The sequence below is a fragment of the Helianthus annuus genome, chromosome 15, assembly GCF_002127325.2.
Source record: "Helianthus annuus cultivar XRQ/B chromosome 15, HanXRQr2.0-SUNRISE, whole genome shotgun sequence".
In the NCBI taxonomy this organism is placed as follows: Eukaryota; Viridiplantae; Streptophyta; class Magnoliopsida; order Asterales; family Asteraceae; genus Helianthus; species Helianthus annuus.
Genome location: NC_035447.2, coordinates 77,352,887 through 77,373,965, shown reverse-complemented (window position 1 = coordinate 77,373,965; position 21,079 = coordinate 77,352,887). Strand labels below are relative to the sequence as shown.

The 21,079-nt window shown below is 38.1% G+C and overlaps 2 protein-coding genes across 2 annotated transcripts; both read left to right on the top strand.

The window, feature by feature from the left end:
• Nucleotides 1-403: 403 nt before the first annotated feature.
• LOC110910064 (zinc finger CCCH domain-containing protein 44) lies at nucleotides 404-10,231 on the top strand. Its single transcript, XM_022154785.2, has 10 exons — nucleotides 404-1,040; nucleotides 1,176-1,255; nucleotides 4,232-4,419; nucleotides 4,527-5,400; nucleotides 5,494-5,621; nucleotides 6,430-6,489; nucleotides 6,568-6,618; nucleotides 6,701-6,771; nucleotides 7,534-7,685; nucleotides 7,777-10,231. Exons 1-10 carry the CDS (start codon nucleotides 745-747, stop codon nucleotides 10,050-10,052), a joined length of 4,176 nt encoding a protein of 1,391 aa, XP_022010477.1. The 5' UTR covers nucleotides 404-744; the 3' UTR covers nucleotides 10,053-10,231.
• Nucleotides 10,232-14,364: 4,133 nt separating this feature from the next.
• Nucleotides 14,365-16,887, top strand: LOC110913138. The gene has a single exon (XM_022157988.1). It carries the CDS (start codon nucleotides 14,365-14,367, stop codon nucleotides 16,885-16,887), a length of 2,523 nt encoding a protein of 840 aa, XP_022013680.1.
• The last annotated feature ends 4,192 nt before the right edge of the window (nucleotides 16,888-21,079 follow it).

The following is a 21,079-nucleotide window of genomic DNA, read 5'->3' as shown; positions in this document are numbered from 1 at the left end:
TGGGTTGACTAACATGACCCATTTAAAAATGGGTCGTGTTTGGCTTAACCCGTTTTTAAAAGCAGGTCTGGTACGGATTAACCTATATAAAAAGGTTGACCAGTTAATATGTTTAAGTATTTAGAAAAAAAAACTTTTTATTAATTTGTTTTTGTTTTTTCCATTACCATTTTACATGGCTAGTTATAATAATGTTAGTTTTGTCACACTCAACATGCATGACTCCTTAGAAAATGAATTAAACGAGAGTCGTGTTATAGTTAACCCGAACTTATGTGTGTGCGTGTCAGGGTTAAAATCCATGACACGGATAACAACATGAGTCAGGTTCGGATTGCACATTTCAATGCGATAGTACAAGGGGATGTAAAGTCATTTCAAGAATCTCAAAGGGGTGTAGGCAAGAAACAAGCAAATGGAAACAGATCACGTGTAGGCAACAATAAGACGGAATCGACAGGAGCCGCGTTCAACGCTCTCTCTCTCTCTCTAGATTTAAGTCGTGTCGCCGAAAGGTAAAACCCCACCCAACCCAACACCCACACCCACAAACTCATTTTCTTCTCTCTTTCCGTGAGTTCATATCTTTCTCCGGTCAACTCAACGCGAATCTAGGGTTTCTGACTTCAATTCACCCTTCAATTCATGATCCAGTTGATGAGATTCAATCAACGATGATGATGAACTGAGTTCGAATTAGGTCTAGTTTTGTCCAATTTTGAGCTAATTTTGTTCGATTTTGGAATGGAGAGCCAAAGTTCTGGAAATTCGGATAGGATTCAACTGCTTGGTGATGGATTGGCGGCGGAAGGTGGTGCGGTGGCGGTGGTAGAGGCTGTGAAGGTGGAGGTAGGTGGCGGTGAGCGGGAGGCGGTGAAGCGGAAGCGAGGGCGGCCGCCAAAGGCTCAGGCGAAGCCGGTGGTTGTGAAAAGGCAGGTTAGTGTGGCTTCGAGTGGGAAGAAGGTCAAGGAAGTGGTGGAGGATGAGGATGTGTGTTTTATTTGCTTTGATGGTGGGAGTCTTGTGCTTTGTGATCATAGGTATGTGTGTAATTGTTGTTTTGTGTGATGGATTTGTTTGGACTGTGTGTGATTAATGATGGTGTTTAAGTTTTTGGTTCTGCTGTGGATTAGTGAATTATGTGGCCTCATTTTAGGGTTTTTTGTTTGGTGTAGGGCTTGTCCAAAGGCATATCATCCAGCTTGTATTAAAAGGGATGAAGAGTTTTTCGAATCTGCAGCTAAATGGAATTGTGGTATGTGTTTCTTTTCAGTTTTCTAGTTTAATTTATGATAATGGTGCTGTGATTTTTTACTGGCAAGTATTTGTGTAATTTGCAAATTGTACCAAGTTGATCATTTGGAATCCTATTTTGATACGCTAGGGTTTTGGTCTCTTGGCAGACTCATTAGGAGTTAGGGCATTGAGATCGTAACCACAACCCACGTGTTCATAAATAAAGTACATGGAGAAAACTAAGGGTAGACACTTTGTAACTTTAAAGTTTGGACTTTGGACTCTTGTAGCTAAGCACTTCAGGATAATGTATGAAAGCTTCAGGTTTTTATTATTACATGCTACAAATAGGACATCAGAATAAGAAATGCTTGCTATGTTTTACAAGTTTAGTTTGAATAGGGTAGTGTTAAGCATAGACACATTGTATAAGTTGTACATTTACGCCATTGTAGCTCCAACGATTGAAGTTTGTATATAAGTTGTACATTTACGCCATTGTAGCTCCAACGATTGAAGTTTGTATATAAGTTGTACATTTACGCCATTGTAGCTCCAACGATTGAAGTTCGTATTGAGATGACAATTTAAGTACGCACATGGTAATCACCAGACCAGCCATTAAAATTTATTTACATAACTAAATCCTGTATTATGTTCGTATTCAATATTAGTAAATAGCTCTTAGATTTCACTATCAATAAGGTTACCATGTGTAACATTTTTCACTCTTCGTTGTCGAACTGTCGATGACTCGATGCATGGTTTTGTTGGTGTCAAATATGATTTTCATAGTTTATTTCAGTTGCTGTGTCAAAGTAGTTACACTAGAAGTGCAAGCATGAATTTTTAGCTAACATCTTTGAAACTTCACCATGTCAAAAGCTAGATTGAGAAGTTGCTTGCTTTTGCTATGTGTTGTTATTCTACATGGTTTTGCTTTCAAGGATCGAGGATGTGATTGTTGAGCAAACAATTGTCAACTGGGAGTTGATCGTCCTTATAGTTTTCAATGCTATTAATAAAATCAAATGTATCATGGTTGAGAACAAGATTAATAATAAAAGAGACTATTTAAGGAGATTCGCAATGACTATCTTGCTAAGATATTTTACCAATAAGTGATGATGAGGGTAGTATAGGTAAATAGATGACTTTTTTGTTTACTCTAAGAAAACCCTTTCTCTACTTAGAGTAGTATTACAGGTGTAAGCTGTTAAAAATAGGCAAGATATTGTGACCAAATCGTATTCCTATTGAAGCTCTGAGACGCCTTAAGGTTGTAGCTTGGCATGGCTTGCTAGGCTATCCAACTTCACATTTTTGGATATAAATAATTCCTAATGGACACGCGGTTCTCAATCTCTATGAATTTATTAAACATCTATGCTTTTGCTAGTATACATGAATCCGAACTGTGAGCGAATACAAGCCGGCTGTTTTAAGAATCATATGCTGATTTACTGTTTTCTGATCCTTTTTCTATAGAATACTAAATAAATGGCAACTTTAAGCAGGATTCTGTGATCACATTGTACCCCTATTTGTTAGACCATAGTTACCTAAATCGCTAGGATACCCACGATCCACGTATTGGATCATGGTGTACCCAATCGCAATTCGCTACCGATCCGGAACATCCTGGTACGTCGATCTAAATTGATTAGGTCCGGCGATCCGAGTTGCTCAGGTACGGCGTTCCAGGATGATAAGGTTCGGCGTTCCATATGGCGTTACAAGGTATATATCGACCATATAACGACTTCTGACTCAAATTTCGGAGCCGAATTTCGACACCGGTGTTGTTTTCAGCCGGAAACCAGGAAGAAAGGGAAGAAGAAGGCAGAACTAGGAAGAAGAGGAAGAAGAAGACAGCATGGCTGCGTAGGTGTTTTAGGGCTTTTTAGGGTTTAAATAAGTTTAGTTATTTCAACATTTAACCCCTCTATTTTTACTAGTTTACATTTAAACCCTAAAACTTATAGTTTTTTACATAAAAAGTATAAAAGTAGTTTGTGTATTTAAACATTTAACCCCCTCTATCTTCACTAGTTTACATTATGTTTGGTAATTTGAATTTCGGAATTTGGTAATGTCTGTTTTAATTTGTGTACACCGAACCGGACTCCATGGTACACTGTACCGGTTCGTACCGAAATGAACCTACCTCCCTCTGTACCGAAAACGTCACCTCTAACGAATTGCGTACCCGAACCACATACCTATACCGGAGCGAACCGCGGATTATGTAACTATGTGTTAGACGCCTCAAGGTGGTAGCTTAGCATGGTTTGCTAAGCTATTAAACGTTGTTATTTGGATATGTGGAATTTCTCTTAGATGTGTGGTTTTGGTTTTCTGTATTAGATATCCAGAATTTTGCTAATATAGAGATATGCTACTTGTGAGCCAATACAAAAAAAGGGTTGGAATCCTATGTTGTTACACTAGTTTAATATATTTGTGTTCTATTTTTAACCTAAATAGAAGGCTTTGCTGTTGATATCTTTGTATGTGAACCTTCCTACTTTATAATCAAATTTCTGTTTTAACAATCAAGTTTAAAATAAAAACAAAGTAGGCTTGACGTAAACAACCTCCAGTGTGTTCCTGTGAACCATCTTTTACAAACTATGTCTAGTTGTCTACCATCTCAAAGAATCACAATTGTTGGTTTTGATCTATTTCGAAACAACCAAAAATGCTCACTGCCTCACTCTAATTCCAATCTAATCAGTTGTTGTAAAAATTAGGAAATTAATTGGACAGTGGCGCATTATTTCTTAAGTGGCAGCTGCACCTTTATATTTTCTATACAGATAATCTTATGCATCAAATCCAATTGAGGATTTTAAATTTCAACAGCGTGAATTGTTTCAACTTTTTTTACTAAATATAATCTGTATATCTTTACAGTTGTGGTAGCTATTAATTCTATATATTAGTAGAACAGGTTGCTGAATTACTAATATTTTGGCATTTATATGAATTCCAGGTTGGCATATATGCAGTATATGCCAGAAGACAGCACATCATATGTGTTATACTTGTACATATTCGTTGTGCAGAGGTTGTGTTAGAAAGGCTGATTATGTTAGTGTCAGAGGTGATAAAGGATTTTGCACTATATGCATGAAAACAATCATGCTGATTGAAAATAACGGTCAGGGTGAGGATGGAAAGGTATGCACGTTATTACACCTTAATACGAAAATGATCATTTACTAAAACATCAGTTTATGCAGTTTTCTGTTATGGATTTGTTCGTTAAATGATGTTTTACTTTACAGGTTCAAGCGGATTTCGATGATAAACTTAGTTGGGAGTATCTCTTTAAGGTATATTGGCTCTACATAAAAGGAAAATTATCTCTAACGCTAGATGAGCTTGTACAAGCTAGAGCCGCAAGGACAGAAGCTAGTACGATTTCTTCAGCTCTTCCGTCAACCAGTGTACATAACAGAGCCGATGATTTGAGCGTCATGTCAGCAACATCCGTTGGTAATTTGGAAGAAGAAAACGAATCAAAAAGAAGAAAAAAAGATGAACAAATCAACTTACAAAACGAAATTGTAAATATTGAAAAACCAGCAATTGATGAAAGTGCAACTACAGAGTGGGCAACCAAAGAGCTTTTGGATTTTGTGGCACATATGAAGGGTGAAAGTACAGCTGTATTATCAAGGATTGATGTTGAGGCATTACTGATGGAGTACATAAACAGAAATAATCTCTATGATCCTAAAAAGAAAAATCAAATCATATGTGATTCGAGATTAAAGTCTTTGTTTGGAAAACCACGTGTTGGTCGTAGTCAAATGTTGAAGCTTCTAGAACACCATTTTGTAGTAAAGGAGGACTCAAAGAAGAGACGGGTCAAAAGTACTACCATACAGGTTAACCAGGTTTACCCTGATTGGAACAGTGATAAAAAACGCAAAAGTCGTAGCAAGGGAGAAGGGCATGTGTTACAGAATAGTTTGGATGAATTTGCAGCAGTCGATGTTCATAATATAAGTTTAATATATCTGCGCCGTGATTTGATGGTGAATCTTCTTGAAGATAGTGATAGTTTTCATGGTAAGGTGGTTGGGTCCGTTGTGCGAATAAAAATATCTGGTTGTGATCTGAAGCATGATATGTACAGGCTTGTTCAAGTTGTAGGTAATGCATATTTAGCTTCCTTTATGGGAAATATTGTTTGAAATTCTTACTGTTCGTCTTGTTCAGAGTCTAAATTACAGCAAACGTTTGCAGGTACAAGTAAGGCGGATATACCATGTAAGATTGACAGCAAATCAGTAGACATTATGCTTGAAGTTTTAAATTTAGACAAGAAGGAAACTATATCCATTGATGCAATTTCTGACCAAGAGTTTTCTGAGGTGACCAGTTAGTTCTTATCTTTCTTTTTGCTGTTTCATTCATTTTTTTGCTCTTTACTGTTTTTATTGTTGCAACACTAAACTCCCAGCTTGCTGTTCACTACGATTTTAAAAATATATTTTCTTAACTTTAACTTATATGTAATGTTAGATTTTGTAAAGAATGTATTGTATTTTGTATGACAATTTAAGAGCATCAGCAATTTCTTTGTTTAAAAGATTAACTAGTAACTACTTTATAGTGCCAAAATTTTAAATATGGATGCTTTTACGACAGCTAACTTTTCAACTTTAATTATTAAGCGATGTTACAACAAATTTGTTAAGCTTTTACTTTTTACGTAACGAATTTGGATAACACAAACCTTTAATGAGATGACTTGTTTTGTGACGATTTATTTTAAAAATGGCGTTATCTCTTGAGTTGAAGTGTCCGAATAGTTATATTACAATTCCAAAAAAGTTCAAATGAACAAAAATAGAAAGTATTATAAAAAAGAAGGGTACTGTGTGGTGATTGGGTGGACCATTTGGGAGAGTAATTATGAAAGGTTTACTTGATAAAAAGGTTGATATGTAAAACAGATGAGAGGCACAATTTTCGGATGTAAACAAAGGTTATTTGGTTGTGCGTAGAGCAACGCCTCACGTACGTGATGTGCGCCTTGCGTTTGCCTTTTGGGACCTAAACGCCGTGAAGCGCCTCACGCTTTTTTAAACCAAGCATAGATACAAGCTGTATCGATTTACCTACCTCTTTTCAAACATTTTCATGATGTTTAATATTTTTTGTCCACATCTTTTTCAGGAAGAATGCAGAAGTCTACAACGAAGTATAAGATGTGGGCTTGTAAAACACTTCACTGTCGTAAGTTCTTGCCAAATTTTTGTTTGTATTGCATTTTATGTCTTTGGTGTTTTAGTGCTGATTTTTTGCTTGGTTTAGGGTGAAATACAAGAAAAGGCCACGGCCCTGCGGTTGGTAAAGCTAAATGATGTAAGATTTTTGGCTGTTCTGATAGACATTTCTTTTTTCTATTTGGTTTAAATGACTAACTTTTTATTGTTATGTGATTCAGTGGATTGCAAAGGAGATATTGCGGCTTGAACATCTTCGTGATTTAGCAAGCCAAAAGCGGCAAAAGAAGAAATATCCTTTTGTAACACCATATATCATGATATACATATGTATATATAGTGTTAGGTTCAAGAGTGAACACTAGTGTTTGCGAACTGAGCGAACTAATCTTGGCCATACACGTGTGTAAATCAAAGGCCAGGATTGGATGATGAAATACACTAGTGTATTTTTCGACTTGATAATGAAATCCTAGCCATACACGTGTGTAAATCAATGGCCAGGATTTGTTCACTCAGTTCGCAAATACACTAGTGTTCACTCTAGAACTCCACTCTCTCTCTCTCTCTATATATATATATATATAGGGGAGAGTTGTCTTGAGAACACTAAATATTCCGAGAACCGTGAAAACAAATGAAAAACTAATCAAAATCAATTTTTTTTCTACAAACCTCATTATAATTAAAATACAACAATAAAAAAAGATTTTCCTTATTAAATATTTTATCTCCCCTCAAAATCACTCTTAATAAATTTTTTACACGTGTAAATACGACAAATTTACACACATGTAAATGGCAAACTTACACATGTGTAAATTTTCTTTATTTACGAATACATGTAAATTTAATTTCTAATATTGTATTCAAATAATAAATGATACATGTAAAAAAAATTGAATTTGAATTGTTTCTGACCAAGTTCTCACGAAATATGTTCTCATTTTAACCTTTCCCTATATATATTCAAATAATTGATAGTCTGATGACTTCTTAGAAAATTGGCGGAGTTGGAAATATGGAAATTGTGGAATTTCTTAACTAACCCCACTTATAGAGAATGCGAAGAGAGAATCCAATTTTTGAAGACACCAGAAGAGAAAGAGCGCAGATTAAAGGAAATCCCAGACGTTCATTTCGATCCAAAAATGAATCCAGATTATGAATCGGACGATACAGAGGAGTATTTCAACAAAGAACATGGTTTCTTCAATTCCCTTTCATATTCCACTCTTTATATTCGTTTAAATATCTCGTCAGTTTTCAGTAACCAGTGATGTATTGAACTCTACAGGAGATCACATGGAGTCAAAGTATTCTGGCAAGAAATCTCGCCCTTCTAAAAAGCGACAAAACCGATCACGAAAAGACGAGAAACCCAACAACGGAACCATCACAACTTTACCAGCTGTTGAACCATCTACAATATGTATGGAAACCGATGCACCGGCTTCAACTTTGGAGAAATCACAACATGAGGTGGATCGTAGTGGGGATTGTAATGGTTCTACTATCACTAAACTGGATCAACAAGCCACATTAAGCTCGTCGGTATCCAACCATGCACCGGAAACAGCAGCTTCCGTTAAGACCACCTCGTTTTCTAACGACACGGTGTGGCATTACCGTGATCCAAACGGGAAAGTTCAAGGGCCGTTTTCGTTAGTACAGCTTCAGAGGTGGAGCACAACCGGATACTTCCCTGCTGAAATGAAGATATGGGCGGATAACGAGGACAAGTCTCTACTTTTGACCGATGTATTGGAACAACAGTTTCACAACCGTGAGACTACAACTGCTGCTAACAAAGTCGCTGATGAAACCGAGGGTGCAAACGTTGGCGATGGAAATCCGTCATCAACTGTTGCTGTGACTCCATATGTTCCGGATCTTGTCAATCATGAGAAGTTATCCGAGAGTCAATCTTTTGGACAGAACTGGAGTGGTAATAACAGTAATAACAACAATAATAACTTGAACTATAATCCTCCGAGTGTCGAGTCAACCGTACAAGTTGATACGTCAAACATGCCGACTCCGGATATCGAGAAATGTGAAGATGTTAAGCATGTTCCTACAGCTGCTATTGATTTGCCTGGTCCTACACCAAAGAAGACGGTGGATGAAAACAAGAATATACAAGCTGTGCTCGATTCAGGGAACAACCCGCCTAGCTGGAGTAGTACTTCAAGTCTAGTAGTTGGTGGGGCCAAACTTCCGGTTTCCGCCAACGGTTTGGGTGGTAGTTCTTCCACGCCGGATAAACGCGAAGAATGGGACTCGGGAATTGTATTAGAAGTGGCGGCAGATCATGTCGCGACTCCAACCTCCAACATCGACCAAAATATTGAGCAAAATGTTAATAATCCGTCACAGCCAACGTGTAACGAGTTTACGTGGAATGGAGTGTCGGAAATGATTGAGTTCAGCACTTTAGCGGAGGAGTCGGTTTCGGATCTGTTAGCGGAAGTGGACGCTATGGAGTCACAGTACGGGTTGCCTTCTCCTACTTCTAGAAGAAACAGTTTTGTCGATGATTTGTTTAACGGGTCTTTTGATGAGTTTAGTCCCACCCCGGATCAGGGTACGAGAAGTGACGGATTTAGCTCTAGCGGAGATATACAACTGCACTGTCAATCAACCACCACACCGGACGAACAACATCTAGTCGGCTCGTCTCAGAGTAACAACGTTAACGGTGCCTTTGATTTCATGAAAACATCCATTGGCTTGCAACAACAACACTCGTTTATCAGCCCTGACATTAACAGTCAGGCGATTGGTATTTCTCAGACAACAAATTCTGGGAGTTTGGGTTTTAAGTGGCCGGAAATGGAACGCGCCTCACAGGGAATGATCGACATAAACCGAACCGCTAAGGCGGAAGGTGACGAGGGCGAGATGGAGACGAAAACGGGTGATGTTCAAGTTAAAGTGAAGTTGGAAAACGGGAATCATAATATGGAATCAGCAGGAAATATGAAGTCAGCCGAACATTCTATTTCTAAACAGATGCAAGCACCCAAATCTATTGGCATCGGTGCAAAGTTGGTGACTAGAGTTGCTCAGATCAAAGGGTTGGAAGGTACAACGAATCAATCACAACCACTGTCACCGCCACCGCCACTTCCGCCACCGCCGCCTTTGACTTTAGGGTTGGACCCGTATGACCCATGTGACTTGGGATCGGAAACAATGCAAGGTAATATAAAGTTCAGTAGTACAGTAAAACCGGGTCAAGTAACAAACACAAAGACAAACACAGGTCGAAGTACGAACATCTGGTGGGACCCAAACCACACGAACCAGCGGAAACCTGTCAGTGAAAAATATAACAGTAGTAATAGCCCTCGAGAGCGAAGTCATCAGGTTGAGGAATCAGGATATAGCAGGAACAGTAGGAGTTCATGGAGCAAGCAGTTATCATTTGGTAGTGATAGTGGTGGCGGTGGTGGAGGCAGTGGTGGTAATTTAAAGCCGCCAGCTAAAGGGCAGCGCGTGTGTAGATTTTACGAGAGCGGACGGTGCAAGAAGGGAGCCTCCTGCAATTATCTGCACCCATCACCATGAGACTGAAGATGGTGGTTTGTTGATCCTTTTTTGTATAATCAATTAATTATATGATATATAAGGCGTGTTGTCAGGTGAAGCTAGTCTGCTTAATGTGTTAGTTTTAATGTAACCAGTCTCAATTAAATTAAATTTCACCGTCGATATGATCAAATACAGTTCTCTCTTTAGTCGGGTTTTATGCTGTTTGAAAGCAAATTAAATTACTAATTGGTGGTGGCATAGTTTGGTTTGTTTATTAACTAAAATCCCAAAATTTAACTAGGGTGTCTAATAACAGTTGAAACCAACCAAACCGTACGGCTCTGTTCATGTTTGTTTTTAATAGTTTACAGTTTGGAACCGGTAATCGGTTGTGTATGCTAAGCTGATCACTTAACATTTATTATATATATTTATGTTTGAAAAAGATCAAATAGAAAGTTTAGTTTGAGTAGGAAGTGTAGGAAGTAATAGTAATAGATGACACGTGACTGAACGGCCAACAAATCACTCCCGAGTACTCTCAGGGCACTCACTGGACAAACAGAGTACTATGAGAGTAACCCGAGTCATCTACCACCACTTCCGGGGAAAACCTGGTAACTCACCCACCCGTTGGCACGACGGTGAAATTACCGGTAAAACCTGTTTGGCTCAAGGATCGAACCTAGGTTTCAATGTGTCTTCTATCATTGCCCACCAGTGTCTCACTCCTTTTTTTGCATCAAATGAGAATCGAACTTGAGTCTTCACAAAAGAACTCAAATCCTCTTACCACTTGAGCTTTCTCTGCATTTTCAAACCCACTATTTTTAAAACCCACCATCTTCAACATTTCCTTCAATTTCTCTCTCTAGAATTACTACATAATAGCACGATTTTTTTCATCAATGAATGGTTTAAACACTCAATCAGCGTGTTCTTCAATTTCTTTGAAGAAACCCAGTTTATTTTTATGCAATTTCTCTTTTTTTTTTTTTTAATTTAACATAATGCGATGGAAATGAGAAATTGATTCAAGCAATTGGGCACATTATTGGCTAAAATTTTATTAAGAAATCAGTGGTAAAAAGTTGCACATCGGGTGTTTGACAAAATGTCTCGAAGAAAATTACAAAACAGTTTTTAGTTTAAACTTTCATTTAGAATTGTGTTTTACCAAAAAATGAAAAAAAACATAATTTTTTGCATGTTTTTTTCCATTGCATTTTACAAAAAAATGAAAAAACACATTTTTGTGTGTTTTTTGTCCATTGCATTTTAGAAAAAAACACTTTCTTTTGTGTTTTTAGCAATTGCGTTTTAGATTAAACACTTTCTTTTGTGTTTTTATCTATTGTGTTTTAAAAAAAAACTTTTTTTTTGTGTTTTGTGTATTACGTTTTATGAAAAACACATTTTTATATGTTTTTTGGTCCAATGCGTTTTAGAATAACACATTTTGAGGTGTTTTTAGTCCATTGCATTAGAGGTAAAACACATTTTTTGTGTTTTTAATCCATTGCGTTTTAGAAAAAACACTTTCTTTTGTATTTTAGGAAAAACACATTTTATGTGATTTTTGGTTCAATGTGTTTTAGAAAAACACATTTTGAAGTGTTTTTAGTCCATTGCGTTTTAGGTAAAACACATTTTTATGTGTTTTTAATCCATTGCGTTTTAGAAAAAAAAACATTTTCTTTTGTGTTTTTTTGTCTATTGCGTTTTAGGAAAAACACATTTTATGTGTTTTTTGGTCCATTGCGTTTTAGAAAAACACATTTTGAAGTGTTTTAGTCCATTGCGTTTTAGGTAAAACACATTTTTATGTGTTTTTAGTCCATTGCGTTTTAGAAAAAAAACACTTCCTTTTGTGTTTTTAGTCCATTACGTTTTACGCATTTTGGTTATCGAAAACTTCTTTTTTCAAAAGTATAACAATAGTGTGCTCATGTTAAAGATAAAAAACGTTCGTTTTTATGGTGCAATTTTTATAAAGAAAATAATGTTGTATGAAAAAGTTATTAATGTTTTTTACCCAAAAAAAAAGTTATTAACGTTTTAAAAACGGAGAGGAATTGGAGAAGAAAGAAAGTATTGACTTGTATGAACTAGAATACCCTTGTAATAACCCAGGTGCCTCTTTTTTTTTTTGGTTTAATCTCACCCATTTAATCTTAGCCCTAAATTATTTAATAGATAGTTAAGATTTACTTTATATCCTTCCTACATAAACATGCTTCCTATTATATCCTGCACATATTTCTGTGTAGTTTAGGAATATAAAGTTATGTGCATGTATGACGTTCATGGACAATTTTCTTTTTGTTATTCTAAAATTTATTATACAAATATGGTTTTAAACAGGGGCGGACTTATATGGTTCGGGTCGGGGTCCACGGACCCCAATCTTTTTTTAGAAAATAGTAGAACCGGTATGTTAAAATTTTTAAGGACCTCATAAAATAAATTAATCCTCTTGTATTCCAACAAATAGATTCCAATTTCAAGTCTTACATGTCTTGTTTTTTAGTTTACTTTTTCCATCAAAATTAAATTAGTGTTTTAAAACAGCACAACCACCCATAGACCCTCTAATTTGCTTCTTTAAAATGATAAATTGAATGTCGATTTTATTTAACACTTGATTACCAAATAAAACTTCAAACATATAATGTAATGGTTTCATGTCCACTAAATGTTTCTACATTATTTCCTAGCCACGACCTGACTACGATGACCGACCCGAAAATTTTAATGTTTGGTTGTGAAATCCTAGCCCCGAGCCTGCTACGATGACCGACCCAAAAATTTTAATGTTTGGTTGTGAAAAATCCTTACACAAAAAATGGACCCCAATGAAAAAGAATTATGAGTCCGCCACTGATTTTAAACAAATTAAACTAGTAAAATACCTTCTGCGTTACGACGATACTTTTTAAACACTCGTGGCGGCAAATTCACAAATCGCATTCATTAGAGAAGTCAAACAGAAAATAAAAGTAAATGTGTATTGATATTTTTTAAAAGTTAAAGAAATGCAAATTATTTAAGAAAAACAAATTAAATAATTAATAAATATTATCCAAGCGGAAAAGAAAAACATAAATATTGTTTACCAGGTACGATGTTAGTTTGCGATAGCAAAAAGTATTTTATTTAAATACAACTCCGTATTTTTAATTAGTTATAAATAAATATGGTCAAAAAGTCTAAATTACCCCTAAACTAATTTTTTATTGATGGACACTTGTCAATTATGTATTGGTTCTTATGGTTCTTACAAACTTAAGTGTTTGTATTTGATTCCATTCCATTTAATAAAATATATATCGAAACACTGAAAAAAAATTAAACATAACAGTTTATCTAAATTAAAAAGAAAGTTGATGAATGCAAGTAATCAGATAAAAAAAGCATTAAATAATAAATATATATTATTAAACTAAAAAAAGGTAAATTACCATTTTAGTCGATGTGATTTTTACCACATATACCCTAAAAGGTTTTTTCTGGGTATATAAGATTTCTATTTTCTTGTATTTTTATCTGATCTCTAAATAACGTTTGGTATGTAGGAATGAGAGGCGGAATGAAATAGATCATTATAAGGGAATGTGATACGGCCCAGACTCTTCCAGTATGTGAACCACTTCAGCCCAATGAAGAGAGGCCCAGGCGCATCAAACGGAAGCCCAGCAGGTTGCTGGATTAAGAAGTCAGGCCCTTTAGTTAAGGAAATTGCACGCCACGTTTAATTCTGTTACTTTCTTTCTTTGTTGAATTGTTCCTGTTAGTGCATGCATTTAGGATAAGATAGTGATAGATCATGGCTAAGAATAAGGGAAGGGACATGGTGAACATGCAAACATGGCATGGTGGACATGTATTCTCATGCATCTTTAAATACTTGTAGTTTTGCATTTGGAAATGAATCAGAAAATTGCCCTAAAAATCTTGTTCTTCTTCTTTATTTCTTGGGAGTGTTTGCCTACTAGAAAAGGCTCTATCATCTTGGTGCTTTCATTCTCGTCTCATCCCCCGCCATTATGCCACCTCGCAAAGACACCTCCGCCTCCGACGATCTACCACCCACCGCTACGGATCAATTGAACCAATTGATCTCCATCACCACCAACGCAGCCAACACACAAGCCACCACACAAGCCACCACACAAGCCAACCTTACCGCCCAAATCACCGCTTTAACTGAAAATACCGCCCGTTTAATCAACCATGTCGCCAAACTCACTGATCGTTTAACCCGGGCTCGGACGATGATAACTCTGTCAAACCGATCGCCAACCCCAATTTCCCACGTAATCCCAGACCACCAAAAATCCAATTACCAATGTTCGATGGAACGAACCCGTTAGGATGGATATTTCAAGCCGAAAATTACTTTACATACTACCAAATTCCACCGCAAGAACGCGTCACCTTAACCGCGTTTCATTTCGTCGGTGATGCGCTAACTTGGTACCAAAACCAATCCACCAATGGTTTGCTCGGTAATTGGCCAGCCTTCAAGCGATCCGTCGAACTTCGATTCGGTCCCTCCACATTTGATAACCATGAAGCTACCTTATTCAAACTACAACAAAAAACCACGGTTCCCGAATACCAAACCGAATTCGAACGTCTGAGTAATCGCATCACAGGTTTGTCAGCCCGAACTTTACTCAATTGTTTTATTTCGGGGCTTAAACCAGAGATACAGGCCGAAATGGCTATTATTAAGCCCAATACATTTGAAGAAGCCTATGGCCTAGCCCGACGAATAGAAGACAAATTCAATCACCTTTTTAAAACCAAACCCCCTTATCCCATAAAATCCTACTCTTCAACAAACTTCCCCACAACTTCTGCCACTCCAATAAGGACCATGTCATCCACCACCACTAACCCTACCAAACCGGTAACTACGACACCATCAGCCACGACAACCCCACCACTCCTATCGTCACCCCCCAAAACCTTACCCTTTACAAAACTTTCACCGGAAGCCATTCAACAAAGTCGAAAGGATGGATTATGCTTTCGTTGCCCCGAAAAATTTTTCCCCGGCCACAAATGTTCCCCGCCACAATTCATGTTGATTGTCGATAACGAGGATCAGCTTGAACCTCTCGACGATCCACCCGATCAACAACCAGATAACGTATCACCCCCGCAATTTATGTCCTTGTCGGATGCGACTTATTTTGGTATGTCCTCCTTACAAACTCTTCGTATCACGGGCTACATCAATGGCACTCCCGTTACGGTATTGGTTGATTGTGGTAGTACCCACAATATTATACAGCCTCGGATCGCGTCTTTGTTGGGGCTTCCAACCAAGCCTTTACAACCCTTTGCGGTTATGGTAGGAAATGGCGAGCACATCTACTGTCAAGGACATTGTCCAAATGTCCCATTACTTCTACAGAAAGCCGCCTTTCAAGTTCCATTCTTCGTTTTTCCAGTTCAAGGAGCGGACGTAGTCCTTGGTATTTCCTGGTTGGGAACGCTCGGTCCGATCACCGCTGACTTTTCAGTCCCAAAAATTTCCTTTAATATCAATGGGAACACAACAACTCTCACAGGAGAACCCATGACAAAACAGGTAACATCGAGCTCTTTGTCATCTATGCTTCGTCACGGCTCAATTGCATCACTTCATGCTTTACTGTTGGAACCTCCACATAATGCCACAGCCACAACCGACAACTTATCCCACACCGACCCCATTATTACAAACCTACTGACTGATTTTCAATCAGTCTTCGCCACCCCACATAACTTACCACCTTCACGACCTCATGACCACCGCATACCCTTACTCGATGAAAGCAAACCGGTAAACGTGAAACCTTATCGTTACCCTCACTTCCAAAAACAAGTGATGACACAACTGATTGATGAGATGTTACGTGATGGGATTATCCGTCCAAGCCAAAGTCCGTTTTCTTCACCGGTTTTATTAGTAAAGAAGAAAGATGGTACTTGGCGCTTTTGCGTCGATTACCGAGCTCTTAACGCCGTTACCACTCGAGATCGTTTTCCAATCCCAACAATTGATGAGCTTCTTGACGAATTAAACGGTGCAACAAACTTTTCTAAAATTGATCTCCGTTTGGGATACCATCAGATTCGGGTTGCACAAAATGACATTCACAAGACCGCTTTTCGCACATCGGATGGCCATTATGAATTTTTGGTCATGCCATTAACCAATGCTCCATCAACGTTCCAATCGGCTATGAATGATCTATTTCGGTCAGTTTTACGCAAATTTGTCTTGGTGTTTTTTGACGATATCTTGATCTATAGCGCTTCCAAAGAAGATCATTATGCTCATTTAAAGTTCGTTTTCCAAACTCTACATGAAAATCATTTCCATGCAAAGGCATCCAAGTGCGTCTTTGCTGTGCATGATATTTCGTTTTTGGGACACTGGATATCAGGGAATGGAGTACGGCCCGAACCGGAGAAAATTGTTTCTATTCAACAGTGGCCGAAACCAGTGTCCTTCACCACCTTAAGAGCTTTCTTGGGTATTACCGGGTATTACCGTCGCTTTGTACTGCAATATGCACACATAGCTACACCATTAACCGATATCCTCAAAGCCAAAGAATTTCTTTGGAACGACAAAGCTGAAACAGCCTTCACCACCCTTAAAACTCACATGCAAAACCTCATAACACTCGCCCTGCCAGATTTTTCAAAACCGTTCGACCTAACAACCGATGCCTCGGGGTATGCTATTGGAGCTGTTCTTTCACAACACAATCGTCCCATTGCATTTTTCTCAAGAAAAACTTTGCCCAACAATGCAAGCCCAGTCCACATACACCAAAGAATTGTATGCTATTACGGAATCCGTTCGTAAATGGCGGCAATATTTATTGGGAAGCCGGTTTCGCATCTTCACTGACCATCATAGTCTCAAGCACATGTTAACTCAAACAATCCATACTCCGGAGTAACAAAAGTGGATCACAAAGTTACTCGGATATGACTTCGAAATCCATTTCAAGCCGGGAAAAGAAAACACTGTTGCCGACGCGTTGAGTAGAGTGCAAATCCCACCTATGATGGCATTATCTCATGTAACAGCACCTTGGTTGAGTGAGATTAAGCTTTATTATAAAGAACATCCGTCGGGCATTGAATTAATTGATCGGGTAACTTCAGATCCAACAGCGTTTCCCCATCACCTCTACAAAGACGGGCTTGTGTATGTCCGCGGAAAAATTCTGGTCCCTCCTATTGGCAGTATTCGTGAAAACTTGCTACAAGAATTTCATTCTTCGCTTGTTGGTGGACACTCGGGAAGTACGGCTACGTTCAAAAGGTTGTCTGCCTCCTTTTCTTGGTTGGGCTTAAAGAAAGATGTCATCACCTTTGTTCGAAACTGTGAGATTTGCCAAGCGATCAAGATACCCACTCATAAACCTTATGGGCTACTTCAGCCGCTTCCGGTTCCCGATCACACTTGGCATGACATCTCCATGGATTTTATAACAAACTTGCCGCCTTCAAAAGGTAAAACTGTCATCTGGGTAATAGTAGACCGCTTGTCAAAATTTGCACACTTTATTGCTCTTCCATCGCATTACACAACGGTCTCTTTAGCTGCCATATTCATGAAAGAAATTTACAAATTGCATGGATTACCCAAGACCATAGTATCGGACCGCGATCCGATTTTTGTTAGCAGATTTTGGCGGGAACTGTTCAAGCAAATGGGCACGCAACTGCCGCACTCAAGCGCTTACCACCCGCAAACGGATGGTCAAACCGAAGTAGTAAACCGTTGTCTTGAAGCTTACTTGCGAGCGTTTGTTTTCGACACACCGTCAAGATGGGAAAGGTACTTGCACATGGCAGAATTTTCTTATAATACAAACTTTCACAGTTCGATCGGTATGACACCATTCAAAGCACTTTATGGTCACGAAGCTACATCCGTTCATGATTACATTCCGGGCACCAATTCAAATGCTTCTATTGATATGTCTCTTTCAAGTCATCAAGAAGTCATCGAAGCTTTAAAGACGTAATTGGAAGTAGCACGAGGCCGAATGGTCAAGCAAGCTAACAAGCATCGGCTGGAGAAGGAGTTCGATATCGGAGATTGGGTTTACTTGAAGCTTCAGCCATACCGGCAACAAACAGTGAGTTCTAGATCAAATAACAAATTGTCAAGGCGATTTTTCGGACCATACAAGATAATAGATCGTATTGGAAAAGTTGCCTACAAGCTTGAGTTACCGCCGTCTTCAAAGATACACCCGGTATTCCATGTTTCCTTGTTGAGGCAAAGTTATGGTAACATCGCTTCCAACAAGGGTAACATTGAAGCGTTCAATGAGCAAACAGTTTCTTTTTTGCCGGAAGCCGTTTTAAACAAAAGACTTGGAACGGAGAATCAAGAGCAACTTCTTATTCAGTGGGAGAATCGTCCGTTGGAAGAGGCTACATGGGAAGATAAAAGCGTTATACAACAACAATTTCCATTTTTCCTCGACGTTGAGGACAACATCGGTCTTGAAGAGGAGGGTGATGATACGGCCCAGACTCTTCCAGTATGTGAACCACTTCAGCCCAATGAAGAGAGGCCCAGGCGCATCAAACGGAAGCCCAGCAGGTTGCTGGATTAAGAAGTCAGGCCCTTTAGTTAAGGAAATTGCACCCCACGTTTAATTCTGTTACTTTCTTTCTTTGTTGAATTGTTCCTGTTAGTGCATGCATTTAGGATAAGATAGTGATAGATCATGGCTAAGAATAAGGGAAGGGACATGGTGAACATGCAAACATGGCATGGTGGACATGTATTCTCATGCATCTTTAAATACTTGTAGTTTTGCATTTGGAAATGAATCAGAAAATTGCCCCAAAAATCTTGTTCTTCTTCTTTATTTCTTGGGAGTGTTTGCCTACTAGAAAAGGCTCTATCAGAATGAAAAAAAGGTATTTGATTAGTCAATGAAATAAAATCACCCATTTTATAAAGCATTCCATTCCCTTGAAATTATTCCATCCACCCCTCATGATTTTTTCATTCCATCCCATCTTCCACCAATTATCAACAACACCACAACGAACTCACCACCTTCGCCACCACCCACCACCACCTTCGCCACCACTGGGTCTATGAGATTTCTATTATCTTGTATTTTTGTCTGATCTCTAAATAGTGTTTGCTATGCAAGAATGAGGGTCGGAATGAAATGGATCATTATGAGGGAATGAAGAAAGGGTATTTGGTTGGTCAATGAATGAAATCACCCATTTCATAAAGCATTTCATTCCCTCAAAATCATTCTATCCACCCCCATGTTTTTTTTTTCATTCCATCCCCTCTTGCACCAATTATCAACAACACCACAACGAACCCACCACCTTCGCCACCACCCACCACCGCCACCGCCACCCGCCACCGCCTCCGTTGCCACCCCGACAACCACCACCACCCACCCACCATCGTTGCCACCCACCGCCGCCACCAACCACCACCGCTACTCGCCGCTGCCACTCACCGTCACCTTTTCCGCCACCAATCACCAATAAAATCCGCTGTTTCTGCCGCACCGCCACTGTAACGCTCCGCTTTCTCGTTACATATTTCTTTTTAGAAATAAAACATGTCACTTCTCGTATCCTACTTTAAAGCTTAATGTTCATACTGTAATTCGTGTTTAAATACACCTTTTAGGAGTTGATACATGTTCAATACACACTAGACATTGTATGACATGTTACATCTTATTTATATCTTTTATGTCTTTTAAACAAAATATATATATTATGTGCATAATACACCTTACAAGCTTTTGGAATTAATGTTCAACAACAAAAAAAAAAATATAACCTTAGGCTGTTAAAGCCATGTGATCGAACAGTCCTATGGGCATATGTAAATTGTGTGTTTTTTTGTTATATTAAACCTTAACCACATATATTAAATGTTTTTTTTTTTTTTTTTTTTTTTTTTTTTTTTTTTTGTTTCAACCTCCACTAGTAACATCATAAAATACATATTAGGCATCATTAATATCTATCTAAAATATGTGTCTGATTTGTGAAAACAAAACACATCAAGTTATGATATGGCTATTGACATACGCAGCCATGAGTGTGCTTGGAATAGGTTTTCTTATTACTTCAACTACCTAACATGTGGTGATTTAATATATAGTCATAGGTTTATAATATATTATGATCATACCCCATCTAATATAACTAACACACACAAAAAAAAATATCTAATGGCTGTGAACAGCCTTGTTCGGCCAGCAGCAACTATTAGGACTTTTTCTTTTTTTCTTATTTGTGTAAACCCCAACTACTTATATTAAATGCAACCCAACTTAACCCTAATCCTTCCCTCTATAAATACAACTTAATCTCAGCCTCCTTACCACTTTACAAACTCAAATCTCACTCTCAAACACACACAATTCGCAGCTGATTGCAGGAGCAAGACAGATTCATACCACTTCACTAAAACAAGCATAACTTCTTCATTTTTCATCCGTTTTAGCTCATTCTTTTTCCAGAACGCTTGGCTTGACCTTATCTTCGATTCCATGTGTGTTTCTCAATGAATAAACCCCTGGAACTCCGGAAAATAGGCTTCAAATTCCACTGTTCAAATTTGTTTTCATTAATCTTTATCAATACTTACTTAAACTTGAGTTTAACTCACTCAAACCTATGTCCTAATGCTTACAACCTATCTTATGGTTGGTTAGGCTTAAAAACAAGGTTGAGACATGTGAAATCAGAGGTGTAAACCTCATATACTTTCTGTTTTGTTTGGGTTTTAACCCACAAGTAATGAACAAGCCTAATGCTTGATGTTTGTGTGATTATAGGACTAGCTTGGGCTATCCTACTTGTAAATCCACACATTACTTGATGTTTTCCTTAGATTAGTTGTAATTATTCATTCTTTATTGTATGTTCATGACCCTCCTTGGTTGTTTTTACATCAATTGCAGTGGTGAACACTTAGAGGTACCTAAATGGAAGCTTGTTCTTCCTACCTCCTATATGATTTCCATGATATTTAGAGG